Below are 26385 nucleotides of genomic sequence, written 5' to 3'. Positions count from 1 at the left end.
TTTGTAGGGATTGATATATTTTCCGTTAGGGCAAATCAAGTCTGACATTTCTAAGTGAAATTATAAACTTTAGAAGCCTTTTTAAAACTCAAATACACTAGAAGTTTGCAATTCTCAGCAGCAAAAGAGTAATCAAATTAAGATCCTACATCGGTACAAGTGTAATGGCAATTTAGGCCATTCACTACTATGAGTGCACAACAAAGATCTATTGAATAAGATTGAATGGAACTTTGATTTGATAATTTTGGCCATTACTGACAAAAGTAAAGATTTTTTTACCTGCTTTGAAAGCCAGAGCTCTGAGGCCTCCTCATGCCTCTGAAATAGAAAGGCCAAAATGTCAACAGTTAATATTATGTACCGATTTATAATATGTCCCATATTACATCCCAACCTACTTCAGCAAACCTGAATAGCCGTGGAGCCTGGTTGGAATTAAGCATCCCACAAAGTCCCTCAAAATCACTCAATTCCCTTTCTTCCCCAATACTTTTACTCTAAAAGCGCCAACATATTTCAACCCCTAAAAGTACCAAAAGTGTTTTGTTTTTCGTTTCAAAAAAATAAATGACACTTTCTGTCAAACTCTAACACTTTTTATTTTATTAACCTTTTGTAACACAAGTAACATTTGTCTGTTATTTATTCAAAGTATTTCTTTTCTGTAATACTCAGAGGCTGAGAAATTGGCGAATCTGAGATACTGGTAGGACCTAAAGTGTCAACTGACATGGCCGATTAAGACGATATGGTGGCATCAGACTTTTAGCTCTAAATTTGGAATGCTATGGGCGATCAACTCAGTTGTATCTGAACGATGAGACTCTCAACTTGGTGTAGAGAAATTAACTGAAAGCTAAATATGTATTTACATTTACATATATATATATATATATATATTTATATTATTTTTAATATAGTAGCTGCTATGCCCCAAATTCGGTATTGATTCCGAACATTTGCATACTACCACACATCGCTAGAATACAAAAGACAGATTATGTTTCATTCCTCCATTTTAACACAAACATCTAAATAAATGTAGTTTTTTGTTGTTGGTAACAAGTTGCTTGACCGAGTATAGAAAGAGGATTCGAAATGATGATATTTTTTGACCCCCTGTTGGTGCTTTTAGGGTTAAAATGCCAAATGGGGAAATCCGGAATCTGTGCTCTTTAATTTAAAACCCATTGGAAACAAGGACAAAAGCCTTGGCAGAGAAATTGAGTCTGCGCCCAGGCGGAGCCGCTTCTTGGCTGGAGCATCTGTTTGTTTGTGGTCCAGCCGTCTGTGGGGCCTGACCCTGGGACAGTTGAACTGGACCGTGTCCAATAGACTCCCATGTTTTCCCCACAGGGGACCGCAGCTTTGCCCTTTTCCAGACATAGCTTATAATAACACTGTGCAATCATTGCCATCAAAACAAATAGTGGGAAGAATAAGTCTTTACTTAATGAAAACAGTTTGCTGAGATGATCATGTAATAAAGGCTTCCCAGTTGAAAGTAATAGAATAATTAATATGACTTATTGTGTGAGTTGATCTGATAAATGCCACAAGATTGTATTCAAAGTGGTGGATAAACAGAACAGAAAAAGTGCACCCCTCCACAAGTGTCCTTTAGCATGCATAGTAAAAAGCACACAAAAAAAGCACAACAGCTGATACAGTACTGTCAGATGAGGCATTCAAGTCAATGATATCTCTCCCTTTGGTAGCATAGCAGTAATAAAGTCAATGCATTGTCTGCTCTGTCCTCCCACTGACACAATAACAGAATGACCCCCCAGGGTGAGTGTGACCTAGTCTCAACATTACCAAGCCCCCACCCCCACCCCCTACCCAGCATGCCTCTCACCTTAACACAGGCCCCCGTGGTGGTCTCACATACGGTCAGGATGGACACATTCTGGGCACGGTTCATCCACCTGACCGTCGTCTTGGTTTTACTGATCCAATTGACCATGGCCACATAGTGCTCCCTACGAGAGAGAACAACCACAGTTGTTACTGTCTGAAACTTGGACCATGGCCACATAGTGCTCCTTACTAGAGAGACCAACCACAGTTGTTATTGTCTGAAACATGGACCATGGCCACATAGTGCTCCCTACGAGAGAGAACAACCACAGTTGTTATTGTCTGAAACATGGACCATGGCCACATAGTGCTCCTTACTAGAGAGAACAACCACAGTTGTTATTGTTTGAAACATGGACCATGTCCACATAGTGCTCCCTAATAGAGAGAACACCACAGTTGTTATTGCCTGAAACATCAACCATGGCCACATAGTGCTCCATACGAGAGAGAACAACCACAGTTGTTATTGTCTAAAACATGGACCATTGCCACATAGTGCTCCCTACGAGAGAGAACGGACAGAAGTTGTTATTATCTGCAACATGTATCATGACCTAGTCCCTCCAAATAGCGAACTTTCCAATATGTGTTTTCATTATTCCAGGCAGTAAATCACACCTTAGTTTGAGGCTGTCTGGTGGTGTGAGCTCCTGTGTGTGTGTCGGCCCGTACAGATTCACCACGTATAACTTCACTGTTGGGTTGGGTTGGCCAGCCTGAAAACAGAGTCAGTCTTTTAGATATTGTAGCACCATTAAACATTATGAATCACAGATTTAAAAACACCACACGAAGCCAATCACCATATTGACTAAACAAACAATTGCATAATTACATTGTAGTTATGTAGAGCAGTATTATACTGTATATGTGCTACCAACATAAAAAACAACTTCAAAACATTCTGAAACAATGGATGATGATAATAGTAACACATTAGAATCATTGAACACATGCCCTAACAATGAATAATAGCTATGGCTTTAAACAATACAACGCATAATATCAACTCGTTTTATCTAACGGTGATACAAATGTTAATGGTTATGAAAGAAAATGAGAAAAACAGCATGACTAAAGTTATCACCTCATTTACACGCAGCACTGGATTTAGCCTAACCATGTTTAAACCTGAATAAGAATCACAAAGGTTGGCCTTGAACAATGCATGAAGATATGAACCAAAGCCTGAATAAGCCCCCATAGAGAATGAATAGTCCTCTTATAGGCACTGCTACAGCACAGTATTGTATTGACCTTTTCTATTGCTAATCCTCCCTAATAGAGTAGCAATGCTTTTTCTACATTCAGTGTCATATTCACTGTTGGCACTCAACCTTAAATGCCATATGCCAAGCTCTACTGGTTCTCACCCTCGGTATGGATTCTGTCGCTTCTAGTTTAACCTTGGGCCAAGAACACATGGCCGGATTGGCCTCACACTGGGCCACAGTGCTGTGTTGCAAGAGGCTGACAAAAAGCAGGAAGAGGGATCATTTATGTATCCTCAGTTATCTAATTATCAATGTAGAAACAGAGGACACAGGGTTTGTGTCCCAAATGGTACCCTATTCCTTTCATAGTACCCTATTCCTTTCATAGCACATTATTGGTACCATTGGCCCCTGGTCAAGATTAGTGCATTATATAGGGAAAAGGGTGTACATTGGGACGCACCCAGGACTGGGGGAACATCAGACATCTGGTGGGGAGTTTAAGTCTTAATTGCTGCAGGAAAGGGACACCGTTTGGATGGATCTTCCTGTACCTTGAAGTTTAGACATGCCGTGGGTCTTATTCAATCAGGATGGTGACCATGAGTTCCCGGTGTTCGGTGAAATCGTTGCTTAATAGAAGTTTAGAATTATAGTGATACGGTAATGTATTTGCTGTTTTAAAGTGTAAATAACTCAAAGTACATTTATACTACCGGTCAAAAGTTTTACTCATTCAAGGGTTTTATTCATTTTTACTATTTTCTACACTGTAGAATATTAGTGAAGACATAAACACTATGAAATAACACATATGGAATCATGTAGTAACCAAAAAAGTGTTAAACAAATCAAAATATATTTTACACGAGATTCTTCAAAGCAGCCACCCTTTGCCTTGATGACAGCTTTGCACACTCTTGGCATTTTCTCAACCAGCTTCATGAAGTAGTCACCTGGAATGCATTTCAATTAACAGGTGTGCCTTCTTAGTTAATTTGTGGAATTTCTTTCCTTCTTAATGTGTTTGAGCCAATCAGTTGTGTTGTGCAAGGTGGGGGGGGGGGTATACAGAAGATAGACCTATTTGGTAAAAGACCAAGTCCATATTATGGCAAGAACAGCTCAAATAAGCAAATAGAAACGACAGTCCATCATTGCTTTAGGACATGAAGGTCAGTCAATACGGAACATTTCAATAACTTAGAAAGTTTCTTCAAGTGCAGTCCAAAAACCAAAATCTAGCGCTAAGATGAAACTGGCTCTCATGAGGACTGCCACAGGAATGGAAGACCCAGAGTTACCTCTGCTGCAGAGGATAAGTTCATTAGACTTACCAGCCTCAGAAATTGCAGCCCAAATAAATACTTCACATAGTTCAAGTAACAGACATCTCAACATCAACATCCACTACTAAAGGACACCAATAATAAAAAGAGACCGGCTTGGGCCAAGAAACACGAGCAATGGACATTAGACAGGTGGAAATCTGTCCTTTGGTCTGGAGTACAAATTGGAGATTTTTGGTTCCAACCGTTGTGTCTTTGTAAGACGCTGTGTGGGTGTACGGATGATCTCTGCATGTGTACTTCCCACCGCAAAACATGAAGGAGGAGGTGTCATGGTGTGGGGGTGCTTTGCTGGTGACACTGTCTGTGATTTATTTAGAATTCAAGGCAAACTTAACCAGCATGGCTACACACAGCATTCTGCAGCGATACGCCATTCCATCTGTTTTGTGCTTTGTGGGACTATCATTTGTTTTTCAACAGGACAATGACCCAACACACCTCCAGGCTGTGTAAGGGATATTTGACCAAGAAGGAGAGTGATGGAGTGCTGCATCAGATGACCTGGCCTCCACAATCCCCCGATCTCAACCAAATTGAGATGGTTTGGGATTAGTCGGACCACAGAGTGAAGGAAAAGCAGCTAACAAGTTCTCAGCATATGGGGGAAGTCCTTCAAGGCTGTTGGAAAAGCATTCCAGGTGAAGCTGGTGAGAGAATTCCAAGAGTGTGCAAAGCTGTCATCAAGGCAAAGGGTGCTATTTGAAGTATCTCAAATATAAAATATATTTTGATTTGTTTAACACATTTTTGGTTACTACATGATTCCATATGTGTTATTTCATAGTTTTGATGTCTTCACTGTCATTCTACAATGTAGAAAATAGTAAAAAATTAAGTAAAACCCTTGAATGAGTAGGTGTTCTAAAACTTTGGACCGGTAGTGTATCTAATTGTGATTTCTAAAAGCTCAAGAGGAATGTTCATTTGTCATACTCCCGAAACCCAGTTTGTGGTTTTGATTGAATGACTAGAGATATATAACATAGCCCATCTGTAAATAGCCCACCCAACTACCTCATTCCCATATTGTTATTGTTTTTTTGCTCCTTTGCACCCCAGTATCTCTACTTGCACATTCATCTTCTGCACATCATCATCTCCAGTGTTAATGCTAAATTGTAATTATTTCGCCACTACGGCCTATTTCTTGCCTTCTTCCCTAATCTTACTACATTTGCACACACTGTATATAGACTTTTCTATTGTGTATTTGACTGTACGTTTGTTTATCCCATGTGTAACTCTGTGTTGTTTATGTCGCACTGCTTTGCTTTATCTTGGCCAGGTCGCAGTTGTAAATGAGAACTTGTTCTCAACTGGCCAACCTGGTTAAATAAAAGTTTTTTTTATCTTACTGTAATCTCAGAGTACTCAAGAGTTATCTTGGAGTAGTGTCAATTTGTTTCATTCCACCAATCGAAGCTAGATAGGTGGGTGGCAGCAGACAATGTACTTCTACATCATCTCAGGTTAAGGCTATTGCTTACCTTAGGGTAGGGGTATTGCTTTCCTTTGGGGTATGAAGCGCCAGTGAAGCGAGGAAGGGCCATATTGGGCACCAGAGTGTCATTGAGGACCAGGAAGGCCAACCTCTCTCCATCCGGTGACCACCAGTGTGCTATGTGCGACTGGAGAATCTCCTCTGTAAAGAGACACAAGGAATATACAACAAATACATTGCAGATCTCGAGAAAATTAAATACAGAAAGTATTCATACCCCATGACTTGTTACAGCCTGAATTAAAAATGGATTCAATATATTTTTTTTCTCACCCATCTACACACTCAATAACGACAAAGTGAAAACATGTTTTTAGAAATGTTTGCCTTTTGTTTTTAGGCACAAAAATATCTAATTTACACAAGTATTCACACCCCTGAGTCAATACTTTGTAGAAGCACCTTTGGTAGCGATTACAGCTGTGAGTCTTTCTGGGTAAGTATCTAAGAGTGTTCCACACCTGGATTGTGCAACATTTGCCCATTATTATTTTCAAAATTCTTTTCATTATTATTTTCAAATAAATAAACTAAAGTAAATTATAAAATAAAAAGTAACACAATAAAATAACGGGGCTATATACAGGGGGTACTGGTCAATGCGCGGGGGTTCTGGTTAGTCGAGGTAATTTGTACATGAAGGTATGGGAAAAGTGACTATGCATAGATAATACACAGCGAGTAGCAGCAGTGTAGAAACAAAGGGTGGGGAGGGGGGTGGCCATTTGATTAATTGTTCAGCAGTTTTATGGCTTGAGGGTAGAAGCTGTTAAGGAGCCTTTTGAACCTAGAGTTGCGCTCCGGTATCGCGTGGTAGCAGAGAGAACAGTCTATGACTTGGGTGACAGGAGTCTATGACTATTTTTTGGGCCTTCCTCTGACACCACCGAGTATATAGGTCCTGGATGGCAGGAAGCTTGGCCCCAGTGATGTACTGGGCCGTACACACTACCCTCTGTAGCGCCACTACACTGCCAGGTCTCTGATCTCCTCCCTATAGTCTGTCCCATCGTTGTCAGTGATCAGGCCTACCACTGTTGTGTCGTCAGCAAAGTTAATGATGGTGTTGGAGTCGTGCTTGGCCACGCAGTCGTGGGTGAATAGTTAGGACAGGAGGGGACTAAGCACGGACCCCTGAGGGGCCCCTGTGATGAGGATCAGCGTGGCAGATATGTTGTTGCCTACCCTTACCACCTGGGGGCGGCCCGTCAGGAAGTCCAGAATCCAGTTGCAGAGGGAGGTGTTTAGTCCCAGGGTCCTTAGCTTAGTGATGAGCTTTGTGGGCACTATGGTGTTGATCGCTGAGCTGTAGTCAATGAACAGCATTCTCACATAGTAGTAGGCGTTCCTTTTGTCCAGGTGGGAAAGGGCAGTGTGGAGCGATTCAGAATGCGTCATCTGTGGATCTGTTGGGGCGGTTTGCGAATTGGAGTGGGTCTAGGGTCTCTGGGATGATGGTGTTGATGTGAGCCATGACAAGCCTTTCAAAGCACTTCATGGCTACCGATGTGCGAGCTAGGGGGTGGTAGTTAATTAGGCAGGTTAACTTCACTTTCTTGGGCACAGGGACTATGGTGGTCTGCCTGAAACATGTAGGTATTACAGACTCGGTCAGGTAGAGGTAGGAAATGTCAGTGAAGACACTTGCCAGTTGGTCCGCGCATGCTCTGAGTACACGTCCTGGTAATCGGTCTGGTCCCCCGGCCTTGTGAATATTAACCTGTTTAAAGGTCTTGCTCACATCGGCTACTGAGCGAGCATAAAAGCCATTTAGCGCGTCTGGTAGGTTAGTATTGTGGATTAACTACAATGTTGTTGATCCATCCTCAGTTTTCTCCTATCACAGCCATTAAACACTAACTGTTTCCTTCCACACAATCCAAAGTGTAATTAATAACTTCACCATGCTCAAAGGGATAGTCAATGTCTGTGTTTTTTTTTTTACCCATCTACCAACAGTTGCCCTTCTTTGCGAGGCATTGGAAAACCTCCCTGATCTTTGTGGTTTAATCTGTGTTTGAAATTCACTGCTCGACTGAGGGACCTTACAGATATTTGTATGTGTGCGGTACAGCGATTAGGTAGTTATTCAAAAATCATGTTAAGCACTATTATTGCACAGTGAGTTCATGCAACTTGTTAAGCACATTTTTACTCATACATTTTTTTAGGTTACCCATGGCAAAGGGGTGAATACTTATTGACTCAAGACATTTCAGCTTTCACTTTTAATTCATTAGTAAACATTTTGAAAAACATAATTCCACTTTGACATTATGGGGTATTGTGTGTAAAAAAATCTCAGTTTAATCCATTTTAAATTCAGACTGTAACTCAACAAAATGTAGACAAAGTCGAGGGGTGTGAATACTTTCAGAAGGCACTGTATTCTCCAACAAAATGGCCATGTAGTAGTGTTAGGGCTGGATTCAATCCGTATAACTGAAGTATTGCGTAAGATCCACATTATAGAGTAATTTAAATTTAAAGGCAACGTTCCCTCATTCGCGGAGACTTCATTCACAGCAAACACTGCATATGGAAATTTAGTGTGAAAACACCTTGAGATAATAGTTGATATAATCATCTTTCCTGAAGTTTCCATCTGTACTGTTCCATATGAGAACGCCATATGTCGATAGTGTGCTAAAAAAAAAAATAGAGAGCTCTAAAGTTTTGCGACAACTCAAGCATGATGTTCGAGTGCAGTTAACAGTACTTAACGGTCTATGGCAACATAATGTCAAACATTTGAGATGTTGATTAGGTCTCTCTCTCTCTCTCTCTCTCTCTCTCTCTCTCTCTCTCTCTCTCTCTCTCTCTCTCTCTCTCTCTCTCTCTCTCTCTCTCTCTCTCTCTCTCTCTCTCTCTCTCTCTCTCTCTCTCTCTCTCTCTCTCTCTCTCTCTCTCTCTCTCTCTCTCTCTCTCTCTCTCTCTCTCTCTCTCTCTCTCTCTCTCTCTCTATATATCATATATATATATATAGTGTTATGGTCTCATGTTTCATGAGCTGAAATAAAAGATCCACAACATTTTCCATACGCACCAAAAGCTTATTACTCTCAAATGTTGTGCACAATTTTTTTTCCATCCCTGTTTGTGTGTATTTCTCCTTTGCCAAGATAATCCATCCACCTGACAGGTGTGGCATATGAAGAAACTGGTTAAACAGCATGCTCTTTACACAGGGGCATCTTGTGCTGGGGACAAAAAAATAATAATGCCACAGATGACTCAAGTTTTGAGTGAGCATGCAATTGGCATGCTGACTGCAGTATTTTCCACCAGAGCTGTTGCCCGGTAATTGAATGGTCATTTCTCTACCATAAACCACCTCCAATGTAATTTTTTAGAATTTGGCAGTACGTCCAACCGGCCTCACAACCGCAAATCATATGTATCCATGCCAGCCCAGGACCTCCACATCCGGCTTCTTTATCTGTGGGATCGTCTGACAACAGCCACCTGAACAGCTGATGAAACTGTGGGTTTGCACAACTAAAGAATGTCTGCCCAACCTGTCAGAAACTGTCTCAGGGAAGCTCTTCTGCATGCTCGTCATCCTCACCAAGGTCTTGGCGTCGTAACCGACTTCAGTGGGAAAATTCTCACCTTCAATGGTTACTGGCATGCTGGAGAAGTGTGCTCTTCAAGGATGAATCCTGTTTACAACTGTACCGGGCCGATGGCGTTGTGTGGGCGAGTGCTTTGCTGGTGTCAATGTTGTGAACAGAGTGCCCCATGGTGGCGGTGGGGTTATGCTATGAGCAGGCATAAGCAACGGACAACAAACACAATTGCATTTTATTGATGGCTAAGGGCCAAGTTTACTTTGCAACTGTATTTTCAAAGGGGTATTAAAACATTGGTGAAATAACAAATAGGTCAAATAAAGATCAATAGAAAGAATAAAGTAATTATAAACTGTACTTTAAATGAATAGTCTCATGTTTTGGCTTTGCTTTTGGTGTTTTATACATTGCTGGGTACACACGCTTAGTTAATATGGCCCTGAATGTCCATATCAAGGCAAAAATGCCCAAACAGTAAACAATTACAAAGATAATTCTTCACAACGGTACAGATGATAGAAGAGTAACAAATCCAAGAAATGTTCCATACGCACAGTGGTGGAAAAAGTACCCAATTGTCATACTTGAGTAAAAGTATAGACACCCTAATAGAAAGTTACTCAAGTAAAAATAAAAGTCACCCAGTAAAATACTACTTGAGTAAAAGTCTAAAAGTATTTGGTTCTAAATATTCTTAAGTATCAAAAGTAAATGTAATTGCTAAAATATACTTAAGTATCAAAAGTAAAAGTATAAATCATTTAACATTCCTTCTATTAAGCAGAGCAGACAGCACCATTTTCTTGCTTTTAAAATGTATGGATAACCAGGGGCACACTCCAACACTCAGATATCATTTACAATAGATGCATTTGTGTTGTCTTGATAAGTGCGTGAATTGGTCAATTTTTCTGTCCTGCTAAGCATTCAAAATGTAACGAGTACTTTTGGGTGTCAGTTAAAATTGATGGAGTAAAAAACGACATTATTTTCTTAAGGAATGTAGTGAAGTAAAGTAAAAGTAGTTAAAAATATGAATAGTAAAGTAAAGTACAGATACCCCCAAAAACTATTTAAATAGTACTTTAAAGTATTTTTACTTAAGTACTTTACACCACTGCATACGCACAACAAGCTTATTTTGCTCAAATGTTGTGCATACATTTGTTTACATCCCTGTTAGTAAGCATTTTTCCTTTGCCAAGATAATCCATCCACCTGAAAGGTGTGGCATATCAAGAATCTGATTAAACAGCATGATCATTACACAGGTGCACCTTATGCTGGAGACAATATAAGGCCACTCTAAAATGCGGCGTTTTATCCCACAACAATATGCCACAGATGTCTCAAGTTTTGAGGGAACGTGCAATTGGCATGCTGACCGCAGGAATTTCCACCACAGATGTTGCCAGAAAATGTAATGTTAATTTCTCTACCATAAGCCAATGTCGTTTTAGAGAATTTTGCACTACATCACAACTGCAGAGGATTGTGAAAAAATTGATATATTTTGGGGTTAAGTGGGTTAAAATCTTCATAGAAGTCACGGAGGCTACAGAGGGACAAGCCAAAATGCTGAATGTTGGCACTTTAGAAGTCTTTTTATTCATATAAAAAAGCTGATAACATTTTCTGTGTGGTCTATATTAAAGGGCACTTCATTTAATATAACAGGCATTTAAGATTAAATATTGCTGCCCAATTTCTACTTCAAATATCAAAGGGGCGCAAAATGTATTCTATTTGTGGAACGACCCACCTACCCTCGTACAGCCAGTCAGCGATCCCATTGAAAATGACCCCTTCCTTTCCAGACGATGTCAGTCTGAGGGAGTTGCTCTTCACATCTGATTGGTAGTAAATATTGTTCTCAAATATGTAGATCTGTGGGCACAAGGACACACAATGAGATCAGGAAAGTCATTACTGACATATCACATTTAACATTTCACTTTGGTATGACCTCTACAGCCCTGCACTGTGAAACTCAATGAAACATCAGCATTTGACAAAAAGAAAATAAACGTTGATGGTAAAGTACAGTATATCCAAACACAAATACAAGGCCTACGGTAAAATCCCTTTCAACCCACTCAATTTATCAGAGATATTGAAATTCATGAAAGTGGGAAATAATAACACATTTTCCATTCAGGTCTTATTCCCTGATTGGATACGATTGAAGTGGCCTGGAATCACCCCTGTCCAGAGAAACAGCAGAAACCTAATGTCTGATTCCATCAACCTAAAGGACCTGTGTTACATAGAGCAGTGTTGAAATTAGCACCCAATTCCTCAGCCTCAGATAACACATTTTCCCAGAACCATTCAATGTTTCTCAGCCAGCCAGCTGTCTGCATCAGCCAGACTTACATAAAACACTGTTATGTAGTCACTTGGTCCTGGAGCTGAGCTGACCCCATCTCAAGCTCTGCAGGCCCCGCTGTTACATCAAAGACATTAAGCAAAGGCAACTTGTCTAAATCGCTTCAGTAGTATGTGTGTGGTATAGGATTCAGCGAAAAGAGCTGCTTTTAACAGCAATGACTTGAACAGTTTGAACAGTTTCCACATCAATGTACCATCTGCTCCACTAAAAGCTGAGAGTAGCTGTCCTTAAATGGGGTAGGATTTTCAGTACCACAGTGGTGTAGGAGATGAGTGTGTTTGAAACTATGAGGCGTCTGTTAGGAAATTTGGTTATGACAGGTTCGGTTACAAGGAAGCGCTATCGTTACATTTCTATATGGATTACTTTTTGTTTTGGGCTTGAGTTTGTGTTCACAGATCAGCCCAGCAGCAAAAACCTTCACTTCAAGGATGCTGTTGTTGACCCACACAAACCTATTGTGTCAGTTCTGTATACGAACTGAGTATCAGTATACTTTTTTGGGCCACCAGGCCAAAACTTTGCCAGTAATATAATTTAAATTGTGATGGTGAGTAAACAAATATACTTTTGATTTCACCTAATTTTAACATTCTGGCACCAAGATCACATGCTCAACTTCATAAAAACATGTTTTCCCATCTCAAGAGGCAAAAAAAAGAAGACTATAGTAAGTGCCTCTCTTCAGCTTAATTAAATAATGAAAACATTATAGAGCTCGAGATGATTATTGTTATTCCATTTTTTTTACTATAGGTTGTACAATGTATGGCTAGCTCCCGCTCAGCCCAGTCCAAGCTCTTCACTGTCCTGGCACCCCAATAGTGGAACCAGCTTCCACCTGAAGCGAGGACAGCAGAGTCCCTGCCCATCTTCCGAAAACATCTGAAACCCTACCTCTTCAAAGAGTATCTTAAATAAATCCCACAGCACCACCAACCCCAAAACAATTTGTGAACTAACACTCACACTTGACTCCCCCCCCTACTAGCTCTGACCTCGCTGACAGCTACTTTATTGAGGAAAAATGTACTCACCATGACTGTGATATTAAGATGAATGCACTAACTGTAAGTCACTCTGGATAAGAGCATCTGCTAAATGACTAAAATGTAAATGTAAATGTTGTGCTTCCAATGAGTGGTATTATACGGCTCTACAGTGGACGGCTAGCGGTGGTATGCAGACCTAAGCCTTCTCATGCTCACTTTTCGTAATGGAAGATATATTTCCCTTCATCTTTAGCAGGGGGTTCAGAAAAACATTGTTGCTGTAGGACTTGATATCAATATCAATGCACACACCTGTAAATAAATTTGTAAGGTCCCACAGTTGACAACACATGTCAGTGCAAAAACCAAGACATGAGGTCGAAGGAATTGTCCGTAGAGCTCAGAGACAGGATTGTGTCGAGGCACATATCTGGAGAAGGTTTCCAAAACATTTCTGCAGCATTGAAAGTCCCCAAGAACACAGTGGCCTCCATCATTCCGCCCGGTCAAACTGAGCTATCGGGGGGGGGAAGAGCCTTGGTCAGGAAGGTGACCAAGAACTGGATGGTCACTCTGCCAAAGCTCCAGAGTTCCTCTGTGGAGATGGGAGAACGTTCCAGAAGGACAACCATCTCTGCAGCACTCCACCAATCAGGCCTTTATATTAGAGGGCCCAGACAGAAGCCACTCCTTAGTAAAAGGCACATGAAAACCAGTTTGGTTTTCTAAAGACTCTAAAGACACCTAAAGACTCTCAGACCATGGGAAACAAGATTCTCTGGTCTGACAAAACCAAAATTGAACTCTTTGGCCTGAAAGCCAAGCATCACATCTGGAGGAAACCTGGCACCATCCCTACGGTGAAGCATGGTGGTGTCAGCATCATGCTGTGGGTATGTTTTTCAATGGCAGGGACTGGGAGACTAGTCAGGATCAGGGGAAAAATGAACGGAGCAAATTACAGAGAAATCAAGCAACGCTCCCGATCCGACCTGACAGAGCTTGAGAGGATCTGCTGAGAAGAATGGGAGACACTCCCCAAATACAGGTGTGCCAAGCTTGTAGCATTATACCCAAGAAGACTTGAGGTTGTAATTGCTGTCAAAGTTGCTACGACAAAGTACTGAGTAAAGGTTCTGAATACTTACTCTACCGTTCAAACGTTTGGGGTCACATAGACATTTCCTTGTTTTTGAAAGAAAAGCAAAAATTTTGCCCATTAAAATAACATCAAATTGATCAGAAATACAGTGTAGGCATTGTTAATGTTGTAAATTACTATTGTAGCTGGAATATCGACATAGGCGATCAGGCGATCAGAGGCCCATTATCAGCAACCATCACTCCTGTGTTCCAATGACATGTTGTGTTAGCTAGACCTTTAAACAGGTCAACATACAAAGGCTGCGGGGCCAGATGGATTACCAGGACGTGTGCTCTGGGCATGTGCTGACCAATTGGCAGGTGTCTTCACTGACATTTTCAACATGTCCCTAATTGAGTCTGTAATACCAACATGTTTCAAGCAGACCACCATAGTCTCTGTGCCCAAGAAAACAAAGGCAACCTGCCTAAATGACTACAGACCCGTAGCACTCACATCTGTAGCCATGAAGTGCTTTGAAAGGCTGGTAATGGCTCACATCAACGCCATCATCCCAGAAACCCTAGACCCACACCAATTTGCATACCGCCCAAACAGATCCACAGATGATGCAATCTCTATTACACTCCACACTTTCCTTTCCCACCCGGACAAAAGGAACACTTATGTGAGAATGCTATTCATTGACTACAGCTCAGCGTTCAACACCATAGTACCCTCAAAGCTCATCACTAAGCTAAGGATCCTGGGACTAAACACCTCCCTCTGCAACTGGATCCTGGACTTACTGACGTGCCGCCCCCGGTGGTGAGGGTAGGTAGCAACACATCTGCCACGCTGATCCTCAACACTGGAGCTCCCCAGGGGTGCGTGCTCAGTCCCCTCCTGTACACCCTGTTCACCCACGACTGCATGGCCAGGCACGACTCCAACACCATCATTAAGTTTGCAGATGACACAACAGTGTTAAGCCTGATCACCGACAACAACGAGACAGCCTATAGGGAGGAGGTCAGAGACCTGGCTGGGTGGTGCCAGAATAACAACCTATCCCTCAACGTAACCAAGACTAAGGAGATGATTGTGGACTACAGGAAAAGGAGGACCGAGCACGCCCCCATTCTCATCAACGGGGTGTAGTGGAGAAGGTTGAGAGCATCAAGTTCCTTGGTGTCCACATCAACAACAAACTAGAATGGTCCAAACACACCAAGACAGTCATGAAGAGGGCACGACAAAGCCTATTCCCCCTCAGGAAACTAAAAAGATTTGGCATGGGTCCTGAGATCCTCAAAAGTTTTTACAGCTGCAACATCGAGAGCATCCTGACTGGTTGCATCACTGCCTGGGACGGCAATTGCTCGGCCTCCGACCAAAAGGCACTACTGAGGGTAGTGCGTACGGCCCAGTACATCACTGGGGCTAAGCTGCCTGCCATCCAGGACCTCTACACCAGGCGGTGTCAGAGGAAGGCCCTAAAGATTGTCAAAGACACCAGCCACCCCAGTCATAGACTGTTCTCTCTACTACCGCATGGCAAGTGGTACCGGAGTGCCAAGTCTAGGACAAAAAGGCTTCTCAACAGCTTGTACCCCCAAGACATAAGATTCCTGAACAGGTAATCAAATGGCTACCCGGACTATTTACATTGTGTGCCCCCCCCCCCCAACCCCTCTTTTACGCTGCTGCTACTCTCTGTTTATCATATATGCAAAGTCACTTTAACTATACATTCATGTACATACTACCTCAATTGGGCCGACCAACCAGTGCTCTCGCACATTGGCTAAACGGGCTATCTGCATTGTGTCCCGCCACCCACCACCCGCCAACCTCTCCTTTACACTACTGCTACTCTCTGTTCATCATATATGCATAGTCACTTTAACCATATCTACATGCACATACTACCTCAATCAGCCTGACTAACCAGTGTCTGTATATAGCCTCGCTACTGTTATTTTCAACTGTCTTTTTACTGTTGTTTTATTTCTTTACTTACCTATTGTACACCTAATACCTTTTGTGCGCTATTGGTTAGAGCCTGTAAGTAAGCATTTCACTGTAAGGCCTACACCTGTTGTATTCTGCGCACGTGACAAATAAAATTTGTTTCGATTTGAGTTTGACATGGATAGAGCAGGTGTTCCTAATGTTTTGTACACCCGGTGTACATTTTACAAACATTTACAGTATATATACACTTTCAATATATGTTGGAATGCATTTAAAATGTATTAAATAAATGTTTTTCAAATACATTATATTCCCAATGTATTTTTTCCCCGTATGGGCATCGAAGATATGTATACTAGCAGTATCATCTATTCATAAGATACACTTATGGCTAATGATGCAGCGTATGCCACTCGAGAGTCCCGCATGCCTGCACATCTGTCTGCCTCTCACCCCTCATCACCAGTAATGGCCCTCTAATGGAGGTGAGTTTGATTTATGCCCAAATAAACCACACAGAATGTTCCAAATGTAGACAAGAAGCCACTAATATACTTAAGCCTGTTAGATGTTGACAAAAGGCTGTATGTTGGAATCAATCATCTAATTTGGCTGATTTCCTTTTGAAAATGAACTGGAGTTTCTCTTCCAAATACTCGTTTCAGAATCTCACATATGGGGACATTCCCTTCAAGGCTGGACCACATGGAAGATCCAATTACATGTCTTTCATATACAGACAGGAAGCATGGCGAATAATGGGGAACCCCACTCCTTATAAGGTGCTACGATCCCGCCCTCTAGCCATTATTGTTTTCTACCTTACGGAAATCACAAGCTCTCTCTAAGCTCCTCTCACAAATCATTCATCCCCACCGGCATCAGACAGTTAGATTCCGATTCAGTGTGTTTAATAGTCATATGTACAGGGTTGCAGGTGTGATTGCGGGGTACAGTGAACATCTTATGGTCCAAGCTCCAACATGCAGGCCTAAGTGAAATAAAAATAACGATTTTTGAAAGATGAGACGTTGAGGACTATAATAAATACTACTTTGATATCATAAAAGCATATACAGTGTAAAGGTTTATGATCACTACGTTTTAATGTAGAGTTAGTTCCAAGGTGACATGGCGTCATACCCTGGGTTGTCCTGAACAGAATGAGCCAGTTTGTTATATTGTGAAGAGAATTTGCCGCAGACCACACATCTGACTCCAATCTGCAGTATATTAACCACAATTATGATCTGTTCTCTAAATTGCATTGTGAAAGTCTAATACTGTAAGATCGTATTTTATAATTCAGCCAGTCACGTTGGTAATAGAACAAGCTTTCAAATGATGTCCACCTTTGGATTTTGTAAACAACATTAATTGTGTAAAGGCGGGCATGCAGGGCTGTGTTCCACACACAAAAAAAAAAAAAAAAGTGCTTGCACTAGTTCCTCAATGGCACAGCTAAGAGAGCTAAAAAAAGCAGATTATAGTTGAAGACTCTTGTTTGAGTCATTGAAATTGCTTAGGAACTGTGCACACTTTGGAGAGGTCTATGGCCACTTGGAAACACCAGTTAGACCTGCGGCGTGCTGAGGTTATGCATTTCCATATTTCTTCTGTAAGAAACATTTCAATTTAGCCCTTTCCATATAGACCAATTCCCATCTGTTTAAGGGCTTAAGTTTGGATCCATTTTTGAGTTTTCCCATCTGTTTGGACTGAGTTGGGCTTGACAGGAAAGCTACCACCTGCTCTACGCATATGTCCCTTAGTTCGGGGCCTCTGAGGGATGAGTCTTGCCCCATATGTGAGATACCGAAACAAGTATTTGAAAGAGAACTTAAGGTTACTTGAGTAACCCCGTTACTCTGATATTATGAGTGAGGTAGTGTATCTCACCGCGTTTCCCTTCTCGCTATGTGTAAGGAAGAAAACATATGTTTGATAGTCAGTACAGGGTGGGATTGTGGTGCCTTATAAGAAGTGGGGTTCCCCACTATCCACCATACTTCCTGTCTGTCTATGACAGACGTTGTGTGATTGGAGCTTCCTTGTGTTCCCGTCTCGAAGGGCGTGTCCCCATATGTGCGATACCTCACACAGAGAACCGGGGTTACGCAAGTAAGACTATGCAAGGGTCATTTAGCATTCCAAATCAACCTGCTTATGCTGTTTCCACTGTTTCAGAAAGGCTGGCCTCTCGTTTTAGTTCAGGTGCATTTTGGATGCCACTTGCCCTGGATTAGACTAATAGAGTTCTGGGGTCTTGGTACGAAAAACTGCTTTATTGTATCACATTTTTTGGGGGATACCATAATGATCCTGCCATTAGTCTCCCCATGATGTCGGACAAATATATTAACCTTCTTGGCACTTTAGGGGCGGCAGGTAGCCTAGTGGTTAGAGCGTTGGGCCAGTAACCGAATGGTTGCTGGATTGAATCCTCGAGCTAACAAGGTAAAAATCTGCCATTCTGCCCCTGAGCAAGGCAGTAAACCCACTGTTCCCCGGTAGACTGTCATTGTATATCTGTCTTTGTTCTTAACTGACTTGCCTAGTTAAATAAAGGTTCAATAAAAACATTTAGTTACAGCAGTGTGCCCACTATCCAAATGGATAGTACTAAGTTTGAATCAAACATGACCCAATTTCATAATATTTGGCGTCAGACGTGGGATCCTACACATGTGAGACCATCAGAACTGTGTCTGAGCAGCCTTCTGTAAAAGCTTAAAAGAAGCCTTCCAGAGGTGATGGGGCAATGTGGTTAATCCTGCTCTGGGGCTTCACTACAAAGTACTACAAAACGAGCAGATTTTAGATAAATAGTCAGGCTTGGAGGAAATGGAAATGGTCAACATTTAAATGGCATACTGAATGTCAAATTAGTATAGGTTATTTCAGGTGTACTTCGCATTTCACTACTGATTGTTATCGTTTATCAAATATCATCTTTCCGTTAATCTGACTGAAAGCTGTCAACATGTCTGAATGTCCACTAGAAGTGCATTGCCAAAAAGGGCCAGACATTCACCTTTACAACAGGTAAATACTTAAAAACCAGCACCTCATAATTTTGTGACTTAAAAGGGCCAAAGGAATTCTTTGATGCAAATGTTTTAAAGGCCAGGTAACTTGGTTGACCTTCTAACCCAAGACAAGAGATTGAGTGGCTATTATCTATACATTCTGGCTTCACATGTAATTCACTCAAACATACATTTCCATGTAAGAAAGAGAAATAGCAAATCAAATCGTATTGGTCACATACACATGGTAAGCAGATGTTAATGCGAGTGTAGCAAAATGCTTGTGCTTCTAGTTCCGACAGTGCAGTAATATCTAACAATTCCCTAACAACTACCTAACACACAAATCTAAAGGGGTGAATGAGAATATGTACATATAGTATATGGATGAGCGATGGCTGAGCGGTTATAGGCAAGGTGCAATAGATGGTATAAAATACAGTATATACGCGTGATATGAGTAATGTAAGATATGTAAACATTATTTAAGTGGTATTACTTAAAGTGGCATTATCTAAAGTGACTAGTGATCCATTTATTAAAGTGTCCAGTGATTGGGTCTCAATGTAGGCAGCAGCCTCTCTGAGTTAGTGATTGCTGTTTAGCAGTCTGATGGCCTTGAGATAGAAGCTGTTTTTAAATCTATTTTCAAAGTCCCAGCTTTGATGCACCTGTACTAACCTCACCTTCTGGATGATAGCGGTGTGAACAGGCAGTGGCTCGGGTGGTTGTTGTCCTTGATGATCTTCTTGGCCTTCTTGTGACATCGGGTGCTGTAGGTGTCATGGAGGGCAGGTAGTTGCGTTGTGCATACTGCACCACCCTCTGTAGAGCCTTGTGGTTGAGGGCGGTGCAGTAGCCGTACCAGGCTGTGATACAGCCCGACAGAATGTTCTCGGTTGTGCATCTGTAAAACTTTGTCAGGGTTTTGGGTGACAAGCCAAACTTCTTTAGCCTCCTGAGGTTGAAGAGGCACTGCTGCGTCTTCTTCACCACACTGTCTGTGTGGGTGGACCATTTCAGTATTTCTGTGATGTGTACGCCCAGGAACTTAAAACTTTCCACCTTGTCCGCTGCTGTCCCTTCAGTGTGGATGGAGGGGGTGCTCCCTCTGCTGTTTCCTGAAGTTCACGATCATCTCCTTTGTTTTGTTGATGTTGAGTGAGAGGTTGTTTTCCTGACACCACCTTCTCCCTGTAGGCTGTCTCGTCGTTGTTGGTGATCAAGCCCACTACTGTTGTGTCGTCTGCAAACTTGATGATTCAGTTGGAGGCGTGCATGGCCACGCAGTCATGGGTGAACAGGGAGTATAGGAGAGGGCTGAGCACACACCCTTGTGAGGCCCCAGCATTGAGGGTCAGCGAAGTGGAAATGTTGTTTCCTATGTTCACCAGCTGGGTTGGCGGCCCGTCAGAAAGTCCAGGACCCAGTTGCACAGGGCGGGGTTGAGACCCAGGGCCTCCAGCTTGATGATGAGCTAGGAGGGTACTTTGATGTTGAATGCTGAGCTGTAATCAATGAACAGCATTCTTACATAGGTATTCTTTTTGTCCAGATGGGATAGGGCAGTGGGAAGTGGAATGGCGTTTGCATCATCTGTGGACCTGTTGGGGCGGTATGCAAGCTGAAGTGGGTCTAGGGTGGCCATTAAGGTGGCGGTGATATGATCCTTGACTAGCCTCTCAAAGCACTTCATGATGACAGAAGTGAGTGCTACGGGGCGGTAGTCATTTAGTTCAGGTATCTTTGCCTTCTTGGGTACAGGAACAATGGTAGCCATCTTTAAGCAGGTGGGACAACTCACTGAGATAGGGAGCGATTGAATATGTCCGTAAACACACCAGTCAGCTGGTCTGAGCATGCTCTGAGGACTTGGCTAGGGATGCCGTCTGGGCCAGCAGCCTTGCGAGGGTTAACACGTTTAAATGTTTTACTCACATCAGCCACGGAGAAGGAGAGGGGGGTTGCAGTCTTTGTAAGTGAGCTGCGATGGTGGCACTGTATTATCCTCAAAGCGGGCAAAGAAGGTGTTTAGTTTGTCTGGAAACGTGACGGCTGTGTCCGTGACGTGGCTGTTTTTGTAGTCCGTGATTTCCTCTAGACCCTGCCACATACGTTTCATGTCTGAGCCATTGAATTGCAACTCCACCTTGTCCCTGTACCGGCATTTCGCTTGTTTGATTCCCTTGCGGAGGGAATAACTACACTGTTTATATTCAGCCATATTTCCAGACCTCTTTCCATAGTTAAATGTGGTGGATCGTGCTTTCAGTTTTGCGCGAATGCCGCCATCCATCCACGGTTTCTGGTTAGAGTAGGCTTTACTAATCACAGTGGGTACAACATCTCCAATACACTTCTTTATAAACGCACTCACCGAGTCAGCGTATATGTCAATGTTGTTCTCTGAGGCTGACCGGAACATATTCCAGTCCGCGTGATCAAAACAATCTTGAAGCGTGGCTTCCGATTGGTCAGTCCAGCGTTGAATGGTTCTCGTCACTGATACATCCTGTTTGAGTTTCTGCCTATAAGACCGTAAGAGCAAGATGGCGTCGTGGTCGGATTTGCCAATGGGATGGCGGGGGAGGGATGTGTATGCATCACGGAAGTTAGAGTAACAGTGGTCGAGAGTATAAGCCATCCGTGTCATGCAATCAATATGCTGATAGAATTTAGGTAGCCTTGTTCTCAAATTTGCTTTGTTAAAATCCCCAGCTACAATAAATGCAGCCTCCGGATATATAGTTTCCAGTTTACATAGAGTCCAGTGAAGTTCCTTGAGGGCCATCTTGGTGTTTGCTTGAGGGGGAATGTACACAGCTGTGACTATAATTGACAATAATTCTCTCGGTAGGTAAAATGGCCGGCATTTGATTGCAAGGAATTCTAGGTCGGGTGAGCAGAAGGACTTGAGATCCTGTATGTTGTTATGATTACACCATGAGTCATTAATCATAAAGCATACACCCCCGCCCTTCCACTTCCCAGAGAGGTGTTCATCTCTGTCGGCGCGATGCACGGAGAAGCCCGGTGGCTGAACCGATTCCGACAACATATCCCGAGAGAGCCATGTTTCCGTGAAACAGAGAATGTTACAATCTCTGATGTCTCTTTGGAAGGCAACCCTCGCTCGAATTTTGTCTACCTTGTTGTCAAGAGACTGAACATTGGCGAGTAGTATACTTGGGAGCGGTGAGTGATGTGCACGTCTACGGAGCCTGACCAGGAGGCCGCTCCCTCTGCCCCTTCTACGGCGCCGTTGTTTTGGGTCGGCTACTGGGATTAGATCCATTTTCCTGGGTGGTGGTCCAAACAGAGTATCCACTTCAGGAAAGTCATATTCCTGGTCGTAATGTTGGTAAGTTGGCGTTGCTCTTATATCCAATAGTTCGTCCTGGCTGTATGTAATAAGACAAGATTTCCTACGGTAACAATGTAAGAAATAATACATAAAAAAACTAAATACTGCATATTTCCTAAAAACTCGAAGTGAGGCGACCATCTCTGTCGGCGCCATTTGTATATGACAGCAAGGCAATAGCAGACAACAGGGGAGCTGCCAAAGTATATCAAAACATAGATTCTGCCATTGTCTGAGATAATGTGAATATGACATAGTCCATTGTTGCGTCTTTAATGAGAAGCATGATTCGCTTTCAACAGCAACATAATCAAAACACATTCTAATTAAAAGTTCAGAAAGCACTCCATGCGGGGATTAAATAGGAGAACAATTAAGTTAAACAAAGCAATTACACGAGGAAAAGGAAAGAAAATCATCCCGAAGGCCAAACCAAGAAAGAACATCATTTTGAAAATACAGAATAAAGAGATTTATTAAAACTGTTGATCCTTGGCATACCAACCGCTCCTAATCCTTTGCACATACAGTGTCGGTCAAAAGTTTGGACACACCTACTCAATCAAGGGTTTTTCTTTATTTTTACAATTTTCCACATTGTAGAATAATAGTGAATACATCAAAACTATGAAATAACACACATGGAATCATGTAACTAACAAGAAAGTGTGAAACAAATCAAAATAGATGTTAGATTTTAGATTCTTCAAAGTAGCCATCCTTTGCCTTGATGACAGCTTTGTACACTCTTGGCATTCTCTCAACCAGATTCATGAGGTAGTCACCTGGTACTGTATATTTAAGGCCACAGCCAACACTTGTTAAAGCAACTTCTTTTAAGTTTATACAAGCTGTACCCAAAAGTAGCTGACATAAGCCTAAGTAATGACTATAGTCAGTTACCTTCAACATTGGGGTGGGTAAATGCAGAATATTGCAAATTTGGAGGGGAGCCCTGACCAGGACTCAAACCTGGGTCTAGTGACTATCAACCTGATACCTTAGCCATTACACCAAAAAATGCTAATAATATTCAAAAGCAACGTCATAAAGGGTTGTGACTTTAATAGCCATACTTGCAGGCACAGGAAAAATCACATTGCCAAATATGACCGTTGCATTATAAATGGTAACATGGGAGATATAAGAGGATTGCGTGGACGAATGGCCTACTTGTGGTCATAGACCACTTGTCTTTGACTTACCAGTTGCTGGCCCTGTACTCCCCATGCAGCATACTGCAGAATAGAATTTAGCACCTCTGGAGGATCCAGCTCCCATACCTCCCTGAAAAACAACATTAAGTAACAGTAACACTGCTGCTTAGAGCAGCTGACACAGCTGACACATTTTGTTTGAAGGACAGTGCTCAACTCCTCTCAGCCTACTAGACTTGGACTGCCTGCCTTTCAAATTAACATTTGAAAACTTGGACTGCCTGTATTTCAAATTAACATTTAAAAACTTTAAAAGCTAATTTCACAGCATTGTTTTATCATCATAATTGAAATGTACTTAATGCCTGAGAAAAGATTGCCTTGACAAGTAAACAAACACATCAAGACCCCAACAAAGTTCATGGTAAACAAGCAAACAAAACATACCTTGTGTGGACGTTGTAAATGCTATATGAGGCCATGTATGAATGCCGGAAAACCTGGAACAAAAGAGAGAAAAGAAAGAGAAGATTACTGCATGAAATATTTACGATGGAGGCAGCTTGGCTGATAACAACATCATAAAAACAGGCAGAGAAAGGCATCAAACAGAATAGACCGGTAGCTGTTTTCACAGATAGATTCTGGGGACAATGCAATTTGCATGGGTGACAGCTGGGAGATGAGACATTTTAATTCCGTCTGAGAAACTGATCATGCAACCCCCATGACTTTAGGTCTGAAAGCCCAGGAGTATGAAAGACACAGAGAGAAAGGCAGGAGGGAGGGGGAGAGAGAGAGCATCCAAATGGTTCTGACTGGGGTGTTTGTAAATCTGTCTGGATTCCCCTCGAGAAGCTGTGCCTGACTTGATAGTATAATTCACACTGTAGACGGGGAAAAGAGAGCGAGAGAGAGAGAGAGAAAGAAAGAAAGAAAAAGAGGGATTGAGACACCTGATTCAGACTCAAGTGTTTGATATATCTGTTTGAGCAGACAGGAGTCTAAAAACAGGGATGCCACAGCCGAGGATGGATAGCTCAAATTAAAAAGTGCTTCTTCATTTGAAAAGGATGCACTTTGCCACAGTGAATTATGCATAGCGCATGAGGACGGCGGAAGGTGGTGGCAAAGATGTGATAGCGCTAGATTGATGAGCACCAGAAATAGTGTTGACAAGCCAAGATGAGTGATCTCAGAAAGGGAGGGGGTTGGAGAGTGCACCTCCAATGGCTTTGACAAAATATGTCTCATCTACCTCAGTTGCTATAAGCTGCTAAGCAACAGAGACGCAGGTCAGGTTAAAACTCTGTGAAAACACATCCCTGGCTAGGAACTAAAACGCCCAAGCGTTTAGATGCGCCGTCTCTTTAAAACAAATTCAAGGTAATCATTTGGAACTAGAGGTAATGAGCTTATGTGAAATATCCACAGCAAAACCACAGACTCTTGTTCCCTGGGAAGGCACAAGAAGAGGAATGGACTCTGTGACTTTTATTTGAACCCTATTGACTCCCTCCAGTTGGAGTTTTACTTCCAAACACACTTTGACCTTTGGCAAAAAAGTTTAAACTGCCTGTCAGATACTAATTTGAGTGTCTGAGAAAGTGTTTAAGAACCTAATTGCGCAGATATCTTTGCTTCAGGGTGGAATTCACTCTCTCTGAGCTGCTCGTCATCTCTAGCTTTGATAAAATGTCCTACTCTGTATATGATGATAAAAATGGCTAATATCAGTTCCAGTATCAGGTGTACAGTTAGAGGATCATTTCGAAATGTTTCACATTGTTTCCCTCACTACGTCTCTTCAAGAGCTGGCACAATGACCTTTGTGTTCAGTGTGGTGATTTAATCAAAGACAAGTAGGTTGACATTTTCAACTCCTACTGCACTAAAACTTTTGCTGCAACTCAATGTTGAATACGAGTGGTCTGCACAGGGCTGGGGGCATGGACGTTTTATCAAACACGATTAATAACACTGCAAAAGTTTAGTAAAAAACCACACAGAGGGAAACGAATCTGCCCAAACCAATGAAAAGCCCATGTTGTATTAATGACGATTTTCATCACCATGTTCCTCCATTTCAAATATCATCTGATTATTACATTTGCCACACACTGACCATCCTTCCCTCCCTCTTTTCCTTGCTCCTCTTCCACTGCCAAGGTGACTCGCCCGCTCCCTCCTCCCCTCCTCCCCTCCTCCCCTCATATTACGTATGCAAATCGGATTGAATGAAATGAAAACATTCTCTTGATTTATGGGAGAGGTGTGGAGGATCATGGTTCTGTATATTACCCAGAGATCCCCTAATCTCTGGCAGTGTGTGGCACGTGCCTGGGAGCAGGGGCCCACAGATTAAAACACATGATTAAATATCTAGACTGGTTCAGACAGCTTTAGGCGCTCTTCTATACTGCCTCAGAGAAGAGTCCACCGGACCAGCTAACGGAGAAATGCATGCCAAGGTTTCCAATGGCTGCTTTCAGCCTCTGGGTAAAATAAATGTTACAAAATAGTATTTGAGATGAAAATAGTATTTGGATGCTTGTATGTGTGAAACGAGTTTATTACATAGTAATAACATGTTTAAGGCTGTTAATTACTGTGTTATACAGAGTAGGACATTTGAATACAAATGGGAATGATTGTTGTATTTAATCATGTGTCTAAAAACAGGTGACTTTCTTGCATTTAGAAACTAAAGGCCAAGTTTACTGCCCTTATTCGAACATGACCACATTTAAGGCAAAACTTTGCTCAATTGGCTGTTGGTTACAGAGGAGCCTTAACCAAATACAGTGAAGAAACTTAAGCAAATTCTAGCACCTTCTAGCACCAACATAGCAGAGAGCCAATGAGCCAGCTTTCTTAGCACTCTC

At 42.1% G+C, this 26385-nt stretch overlaps 1 protein-coding gene across 2 annotated transcripts in view; it reads right to left on the bottom strand.

The window, feature by feature from the left end:
- The window catches only part of LOC106581700 (inactive dipeptidyl peptidase 10), a 324848-nt gene that overhangs the window by 23698 nt on the left and 274765 nt on the right, over positions 1–26385 (bottom strand). For both annotated transcript variants that reach the window (XM_014163942.3, XM_014163943.3), the window contains exons 6-12: positions 23948–24000; positions 23549–23630; positions 11272–11392; positions 5920–6074; positions 2485–2582; positions 1862–1985; positions 283–321 (exon numbers count right to left, since the gene is read on the bottom strand). In XM_014163942.3, coding sequence (XP_014019417.1) covers positions 283–321; positions 1862–1985; positions 2485–2582; positions 5920–6074; positions 11272–11392; positions 23549–23630; positions 23948–24000 — 672 coding nt within the window. The remainder of the gene's footprint in view (positions 1–282; positions 322–1861; positions 1986–2484; positions 2583–5919; positions 6075–11271; positions 11393–23548; positions 23631–23947; positions 24001–26385) is intronic.

This window comes from Salmo salar, chromosome 21 (genome assembly GCF_965601325.2).
Source record: "Salmo salar chromosome 21, fSalSal1, whole genome shotgun sequence".
NCBI lineage: Eukaryota > Metazoa > Chordata > Actinopteri > Salmoniformes > Salmonidae > Salmo > Salmo salar.
This window is presented reverse-complemented; position numbering and strand designations above follow the sequence as displayed.